The following is a 9,408-nucleotide window of genomic DNA, read 5'->3' as shown; positions in this document are numbered from 1 at the left end:
CTTGTGACTATTATACTCTCTTATATACTTATATCTTGTTGCCTTAAGTTTGTAGCTTCGTGTGAACATTTCACGCTTTTGTATCTTGGTTTTTGAGCTTATTTCTTCATCGGGCTTCTAGAATTATTATTCCTTCTATATATATTTATATATAAGCCTTAGAATTGTTGTGACTTATGATTAACCTTTGCTTTACGACATGAGATAAGGCTTAGTCTAATTAGGGTGTTACATTTAGTGGTATCAGAGCAGTTCGTCCTCGTGAGCCTGAGGGATGGACCGATTGTGCTTCATTACATACTCTAGGTCATTTTTCTTTCATGCTATTTAGGTTATCTTTTAATATTTCATAGCATGCTTGTTTGTGAGTGCCTTTTTGGGATAATTGAAGCACTAGACTTTTGATATTGAGACTGATCACCATGATATCGATTGTTTGGTGTAGACAGGACCCTGAATGGCGACTCTCAGACGAGGTCAGACACGTACTCGAAGCGAGAATGAGGGTAACCTGTCGACGGATAATCACGCTAAGTTCATGGTAGCGATGGCTAAATTGGCTAATACTATGGAAGCGAATGCTGCTGCAACGTTACAAGCCGTACAAAGGCTTGGTCAACTGGCGGGAAATAGAAGTGGAAACGGAGATGGAAATGGAAATGGAAATGAAAATGGAGATGGAAACGATAATGACGGAGAAGCTACTCCGATGACCTTGGCTTCCTTTCTCAAGGTTCATCCACCAATTTTCAATGGTCCGACAACTGGTTCAAAGCTGTGGAGTGTGCATTACAAACTCAACATGTCCCAAATAATCAGTTCGTGAAATATGCGGCTTATTAATTAGTGGGAGAAGCTCAGCATTGGTGGCAATGAGAGTGTCGATTCCTACAACTACAGAATATGGATATTCCATGGGGAGCTGTTTCGAAGTATTTTCTACAAGAAGTATTTTTCTGAGTTAGTGAGGGAGGCCAGAGAGTTAGACCTTATGCAGCTGAAGCAAGGTTCAATGCCTGTGTCCGAGTATACGAGTAAGTTTGAAGATTTCTGTAGGTTCTCAAGGGTATGTCGAGGAGCCCTTGAGTCCTATGAGGGTTGGAAGTGTGAAAAGTACCAAGTAGGACCGAAGGAAGATATCATGAAGGAGAATTGAACTTAGAATTGAACTTAAAATTCTCGAAGAAAATTAGACAAAAAATAATTTACTTCATGAAGGAGAATCTGTTTCTTCCTTTATGGGGCAAGGTCTCAAGCATTGAAGGGGAACCATTTCATTCCTCAACAGACACCAATGGGGAGATATAGAACCTCACCGAGTATGCACAAACTCCCAATAAGCTCTTAGTATCACCTCGAGTATATTGAGTGTCAAAATGCATTTTCAGATATCTCTACCACCTTACGCACCCTGTAACAACCTAGTATTACAGTAAACTAAACTTTTATTGGAAGTACAGTAAGGCAAGCACCTCAACGCACTGGTCTCTTCCTAGTATTGCTGAAAACTAACTTTTCAAGCACAATGCACCAGAAATTCGAAAAATTCGAGTGATACGATTAAACTCCACTTTGCGAGCTAGATCCAAATCTTGAAAAAGAAAAATATTATATTATTATTTTGTGATCTAAGCACCTCAATTCATGAATTCAACACTTGATCTAAGCACCTCTATACTTGTGCTTTCCTTGTTTGTTTTGTATGTCTTTGCAACTGAGAGATCCCTCATGCTGGTGGAGGTGACGCTGAGGGTAGTTCCACTAGTGATTAGGAGGTTTGGGTTTACAAGAGGTGAAGTGTTAGATTAGAATTTAGGATCCCTGGATAGATTACCGAAAACTTATGGTTTAGTATAATCTTTAAGTTTAATTTTTGAGTGTCGGAGTTCAAGGAATGCCTCTGGCTTTTTCGGGACCTTTTATATTAACTATGCGGGCACTTTTACCATGTTGAGAACTCCTGATTTTCATTCCATACATATATTGTTATTTTCAAATGCAGGACGTGATATACCATGTTGAGCTTGCTGGAGACTCTTGGGATGCGAAAATCTACCTTTGGGATTTTATACTTTGTTTTTTGTATATGTACATGTAGTTACTCCACTTGTATATATATGTATTTTGTTCCTCCTAGAGATTAACTTGGAGAAATAGGGTTTATATTCCGTAATTTAGTAAACACTTCTTGGATTGCATATATGTATATAAATATACTCTAGTCGGCTTTTGCTTCGCATGTCGAGTTTAGAGCTTGATTATGTATCTATCTTTTGAAACGTTGTTTATGTACTTGTCATTTGGTTTTCTGTATAAGCCTTCTGTCTTATCATTTTTTTGCGAGCGACGCATCTTTGGTCTTGTTTTGATCTTACCCACTTTCCTTCAAAGCTCCTAGCTCTATTATTCTTGTTATATATGTACGTATTTTACTTTTAGATGTCGTAGTACCTCGCCACCTCTGATTTATGTTCTAGACGTAAAGTTCTGTGTGGTAGGGTATTACATGATAGATCCTAGAAGATGAGGATAAACCTAAGTGGAAGCATATTGAACCATGTGAGATAGGATTTTTTTAGAGTTACCCAAAGGCTTTGTACTAGAGGGCGTCGAAGATCCCTTCCAAATTTTAAAGGCATCCAAATAGTGTTATGGATTGGTGGTTCGCCTTAGGTATCCATATCTCTGCAGTCACATAATCTTTTGGATTTTTTCATTGGAAAATTCTATACTCTTGGCTCCCAAGTTTTCTATGCACATTGTCAAGATCCGTGCCTGCTTTCGTGCTTATTCCTATCCTCTCCGTGTTTTGGGAGTCATAATGGTGGTTATATAGAATGTTGACAAGACTTTAACTAATTAGCATAATTTATTATCTTGGTTGATGATTTCTTTCACTAACGTTTGAAGGCTCTTATTGGTTCCTTTTGAGAAAACTCGGTGGTTCAGGTTCTGATATTGAAGGTGGTTGTCAACTCATCCTACTATCCTCATGCGAGGTGTTTAAGGATTTATGGCTATGGCTTGAAAGTGGTACGAAAAGGGGGAAAAAGGATTTTACTTGGATGGTGGGTAGTTTTATTTTGAGATCACTAAGTGGAAGCCTACATAAATAACGTCAATCTTAAGTAGGTGCTAGTCGAAATCGTTAACTAGGTTATCTCAAGAAAAGAGAATGACATGCTTCTAACCGGTGATGGTCTAACAAACCAAGGGTCGAGGGTATCTATAATAAATTTTTATGCTTAAGTCAGTATTGGTCAATGATATGTAAGGACTAGAGTTAGATCCCAGGTAAGGGGTGAATATCTGGCCTCTTTTTATAGTATTCATAAGAAAATGTCAGAAAATCAGAGTGAATTCGTGCCAGATTCATATAAGATCTCATGTGGATATAATATACCTTGTGTGGGTCAGTGAGCCTTAAAGATAAGCATTCTTGGACCACCCATTGTCCTAGGGCAATTCGGGAGTTAAGTACCAAACTATTTACTCCAAAAATATTCACCATGTTAACCTAGAATATTATGGATATCATATTAGAATTTAATCTCTGACGAATATCATCTTCATTGGTAACAAAATATTAGATTATTCTAGGGAAACATAGGTTCTTGAAATTTTTAAAAATACCAAATGGCTTTTTAAATGTTCTTAAAATACAATGTCTAACTAGTTTAACAAAATCCAAGTCTTGCGATCTTGATAATTGGGTCACCGAACAAAGTTTAGGATTGATTTTGTTCCCTAAATATTTTCGTGAACCAAATTCATCCAATTATTCTTGAATGAAATTATGTACATAGTTCAAGAAATTGTTGAGATTTAATACAAATTTTAGCTTCTAATCATGTCTACAAAATTCACATAAAAGTATACAAAATTTACTGGCAAAGTGAAAAACCAAATTCTAATAGTATTAAAATTTAAATATGTCATGCGTTTGTACAAGTTATCCCAATGATCGAAACTAAACAAAATAACACCAATTTATCTCAGTTTTACAAAATTACCAACCTCAATTCCAAGCTCTTGATTCTTGCTCTAATCACCAAGAATTACCAATTAACCTACAAATAAATATCAATATCATCCTCTTTGTTTATTGTGAAATATATTACTAACTGTTAAGAATGACGGAAGCGATTAACATGACTAATTAGCCTGATTCTACTAAGAACTTCCTAATTCATACTCACTTCTCTCCCCCTTCAGATGGAGGCAGGAATACTCTTCCGTCATCTGCTGGTGATCATTCCGCAAAGAAAATTTTGCTCTAGGTAATCTTCTGAGTCTAGGGCGAACTCCATTCTCTGTTTATATGTAAATACTGTGAGACCAGCCGATGTCTGCACCCCGTTTCAATACGAACTTTAACCTAAATCCTTTGTACGAGGTTCCTTTTATATGGCTACTTGATGGAGTACCAGTGAGATGTCCTATGACAATGTATGATCGTACAGAGGAGAAGTAGATGATGTTCCGCCTTTTGATGATATTCCACCTGACTTGAGTTTTGAAGACCTAGAACGTACTTTCCCTCGCTTTGTAGTTTAGAGGGATTTAGGTGAGTATAGAGCCAAGGTTAGCCTAGATGCTAACTTAAGGACTTCTTGAACAGGTCAGGGTCTCGGATGTGTGTGTGTGTGTGTGTGTGTGTGTGTGTGTGTGTGTGTGTTTGTGTGTGTGTGCGTGTGTGTATTATCTAGCTATATCTAGGGGTGTTCTAACTAAGATCTATACTCTAATAAAGGCTGGATATCTGAATGTTGTTAACTGCTTGAGATGTATATAAATGCGGTTGTTTATAACTGTTGTATCTGTTATTATATGTGAATTGATTATGAATGATTCCATATATTAAAACAAACATTTTCAATAAAAAAATACATCACAAAATAACTACGCTTTTAACAACAACTCAGGCTCATATAATAAATAATAGATAATAATTAGAAAGACAAGTGGTAGTGCTCAGTTTTCGGTATGATCTAGACATACTAAAAATTGGGTCGTTACAAATTACTTCACATTTCTTGTCTTCCTATTGACTTTTCATAATAAAGTGGATGGATTAAGGAAGTATCACGATTCACTATATGCATATTAACTCCCTCTTTCCATGCCACTACCAATTCTCCCGACAATCCAATAGGATTAACTATGAAGCTAAACTCAAAACCTATCCTCCTCAAAACTCCTTCCACGGTTGAGGTATTATTTTTTGTTTCGCATAGAAAAACCTCGAAAAAATGGGATTATTAATCCCTTTGATGTTGTGAACTGTTAGGCATTTTTCCAAACTCTGACAGTTTCACATCACCATCCTCATACCTTCTTGGGTTCCAATTGTTAGGTGGTACCCAATCTTTTCTCTAATTCAGTTATTTTCACCGAGCATTGTTTTTGGTAACTGGCCTCAACATTGCATTCATCGGTCCTCTTTTTAACCTCTGAGATTGCATTGTGTGAATTTTTCCTCCTAGCTATCTATTTCAGCTTCATCTTCTTCGAATTCTTCTTACCTCCCTTTTCCTCTAAAACCCTAATAGAGAAAACTATTTCTTCCCTTATGTTTTGATTTGTTTCTACCTTTGCTTCTTTCCCACCTTTTATAACCTTCACTTCTTTCACTTTTTTCAGTCTCTTTTTCTTTGATTTTCTTGCTGAACAGAATTCTACATGAGCTCTAAATCTCATTCTCTTTCTTCTGATTCTGTGAACCCATATTTTAGACTAACAGATTTGAAAATTCACACTAGTTTTTTTTTGTTTGTCCTTTCTAGATTTATTATTCTCATTGCTGTTTGAATTCATGTTTTCTTTATCATCTTTAGTCTCCTTTCAAATTAGTTTGCTCAGAGTCATCCTTCCGATTTCTCCTCTTCTACTTTCCCAGCTGCTATATTCTCCAAGTGCTTTTTACAGGTTCTGATTTCATGTTCAATATTCCCACAACAATAACAAAAGTCACCAACAAGTTCATATTTGAGTTGAAGATTAGTGACTCTGTTATTGCTACCATAGATTTTCAACACTCTTTTCAGTGGCTTTTTAATGTCGAGCTTGACCTTAATTTTCAACATCGGTTACTCCTTATGCCTCAAAGAAAAAACCATCTTCCATCACCTCTCCTAATGTCTCGCCTACCCTCTTACCCGAACTTTTTTTTTTCCATTGCTCCGGGAGGCTCCATTGTTGAATCCAAATCAAGATAGTGGCAAATTCTTCATCACAAACTGGGAAATTCTCTTTCCACCGCTTCAGGTTAATTTTGTAGTTCTTGAAGAGCCAAGAAGCAACTCCTTCAATTCATAGCAAATCAACCACTTTCTCAAAGAAAAATTGATATAGGTTCCCTCCGTGATCTAAGACTTTGAAACCCTCTAGTTGACTCCATATGGCATATAGGGCTCATTCTAATATTCTTGCACTGAATTGTCTGACAACAAGGAGTCTACCCATCAGAGTTGGAGCATATCTCAGTCCCTTCCTGAATATCCTCATCACCATACGTTATCACCTAATTTTCCACATCATCAATCACTCCTTGTGGATTTAGAGAGGTAGCATTGGATGTTGTTATAAAGTCCGAGACACTCGACGTGAATTGACTAACAATTTTAGGACTCTTTAACATTTAATTTTATTTCATTTTGTTAAAGAACTAAAACTTGGTCTAAGTGAAATCTCAAACAGATCCAAGACATAGCATCTAAGCCAAACCTCTAAGAAGGCATCTCCAAGGATGACTTTAAAATTTATTGATGGAATCTCCACCAGTGTTATTAAAATCGGATTGGACCGGCCAATTAAACCAGAAAATCGGTGAATCGAATCTTCTACCGATTCGATCTTTGGACCGCATGAGGCAGAAAATCAGTGTGAACCGGTCAAATTTGGTGCAAACCGATAAAAATCGGTCAAACTCGGTAAAGCTCAATCCGATCGAACCGGTTAGAAGTTAAATTTTAGCAAAATGTTAGAAATGGGGTTCGAACCCTGTTAACCTTATCTACGACCATCAAGCTGTAATGATTTTTGTTAATATTCATGCAAATTATAATATATATACATATCTTTTATCAAATAATTTGCTTCTATCTATTTTTTTTGGCGACTCTATCTAATTTATTTTAAATTTAGTTATAAATTTACTTATTCTTAAATTAATTATATTTTTATTTAAAAATAATTATAAACTCATTTATTTTTTTAAGAATAAAAATAACAAAATACTTATTATTTCTGGTCCATATTATTTTAGAATAGTTTGATATTCTTAAAATATTAGTAAAAAATGTATTTTAAATTATAATTTTGAATTTTTGACAATTTTTATTTTTTATTTACATAGTACCGAATCAATCGGTTCAACCAATAATCTACCGGTTAAACCAATAATTCAATGACCCAATAACTTAACCAATTTGATCACCGATTCGATTCTGATAACTATTATCTCCACTAATGTTATGACTCCTCAAAGAGCTCGACCGCCTAAGTCATTTGCTGAATTGCTCCAATGCTTGAACTGCTACTAATTGGATATTCAATTACTAATGATGACCAAAGGCTTCAGAGGCATAACAAATAGCATAAATAAGTATCAAAGTCCAAAATTATTTATCTAATTCATCATCTAATTAAGTATCTCTAGTATTTTAAAACTTGACCATGGAAATACTTTCTCAGGTGTAGACCTACCTTACATCATAGTTCAGTACAACTTCTTGTTTATGAGTTCGTGTTCTCTTCTTCAACATCTCATTTTAGTCTGGGTAATCTTTTATTATTGAATTGAATCAGTTTAGGAAAAGCACTATTTAGCAAGTCAATCATGTTACGTATACATTATAAATTAATCACTAAATTAGCCATCGATATAATATATAGATAAATAATACCTACACTTAATATTTTTGTTAGTCAGTACAATATATATTTTAATAAAATACTTAGGAACTTATTAATTTATCATTCTATTAATTAAATATGTATAATAATTATAAACATAAAATTAGTTAATCTGATAAGTATTTTATTTTTAAATAAATAAACATTTTTTTCTGGATCTTGAACAATAAACAAATTAAATGTGAAAAAATGTACAATAAGTTGCAGATGAAGCTAAATAGGCACATAAGCTCACGCCTAGAATGAGAGAAAAGATGGCCAACAACATTTTCATCATTTACACTCACTTCTATGGGTATTTGTAATCTTACTAATTCGTTACGAATCGGGCCAAGGCATCAAGGTGGGCCAAGACCAAGCTGCAAGTCCAACCCTAACCCATCATCCAAATTTGTCCCTCTATCCCCTTTGGACGATAACCTATCCAAAGAAGGCCCATCAATCCTAACATAGTGGGCCCGGGCTTGTACTTGCGAGCCCATCTTGGCAGATGGGGGCGAGGATTCCCCTACTCCACCAGCGTAAGGCAACACCCCTGCACCCGTTATAGCGCTATAATTCCCACCTCCACCACTACCGTTACAGCTACTAAAATTTCCGTTGCTATTGCTGTTGGGGAAGACGCAGCCGTGAGAAACGGACGCGTGGAAAGGAGGAGGCGCAGCACGTGGCGGCATGTAGATCCATGGGTGATGAGGTCCCGACTGGCCTACAACTGATCCCGGCGGGGCAAGAAGCTGAGGAGGCGGAACGAAGGCGGAGACGATCGGGTTTCGAACGAATGAAACGGCGGCGTTTCGCGTTGCTTGGAGCTGCGCGCGCTTGAGCTGTTGGCGCTCTTTCTTGTGCGCGTTCTGGTGCCCTCCAAGAGCCTGCGAGTTTGCGAACTCGCGGCAGCAGTACTGGCACTCGTACTTCCTTTCGCCGGAGGAGGAAGAGGAGGGAGGGAACACCGACGCGCCTCCGTCTCTGCCGTCAGATTCAGGTGAGACGGACGGGGAGACGGCGTCGAAGAGCGTTGAAAGGTCATCGTCATCGTGGTCAACACTGAAGCCGAAAAGCTTTAGAGGATTTTGTCGTTTAGTGTGGTCATGGAGTTGAGCCTCCATGGAAGTTTAAATTAATTGTTTGTGTTGAAGATAAGGGGTAGTGGAAGAGCGAGAGATGAAGCGTTTGTGTGTACTGTGTAGGGGATAAAATGGTGCGTGTTGTGCGCGTTGAGACTTTGAAATTAAGAGGTTGTTGCATGTCTTTGGAGATCTATTTATATATGGGATTTGACCACAATAATAATCGATTATGCTATTAAATATATATATATCAAAATTAACTATTAAAATTAATTATTAATATAAAATATATATTAAAATATAAATATATATTAAAATAAATTAAATTTTATATATTTTTATATACAAATATATTAATAATTAATTTTAGTATACAAATAATATTTTTGTTTTAATATATAACAAAACATTGCATGAGAGA

General features: G+C 36.3%; 1 protein-coding gene across 1 annotated transcript; it reads right to left on the bottom strand.

The window, feature by feature from the left end:
• Positions 1 to 8,075: 8,075 nt before the first annotated feature.
• LOC107491039 (zinc finger protein GIS3) lies at positions 8,076 to 9,141 on the bottom strand. Its single transcript, XM_016111814.3, has one exon. The coding sequence runs from the start codon at positions 9,024 to 9,026 to the stop codon at positions 8,256 to 8,258; it is 771 nt and encodes a 256-aa protein (XP_015967300.1). The 5' UTR covers positions 9,027 to 9,141; the 3' UTR covers positions 8,076 to 8,255.
• Between the last annotated feature and the right edge of the window lie 267 nt (positions 9,142 to 9,408).

Source organism: Arachis duranensis, chromosome 5 (assembly GCF_000817695.3).
Source record: "Arachis duranensis cultivar V14167 chromosome 5, aradu.V14167.gnm2.J7QH, whole genome shotgun sequence".
Lineage (NCBI taxonomy): Eukaryota > Viridiplantae > Streptophyta > Magnoliopsida > Fabales > Fabaceae > Arachis > Arachis duranensis.
This window is presented reverse-complemented; position numbering and strand designations above follow the sequence as displayed.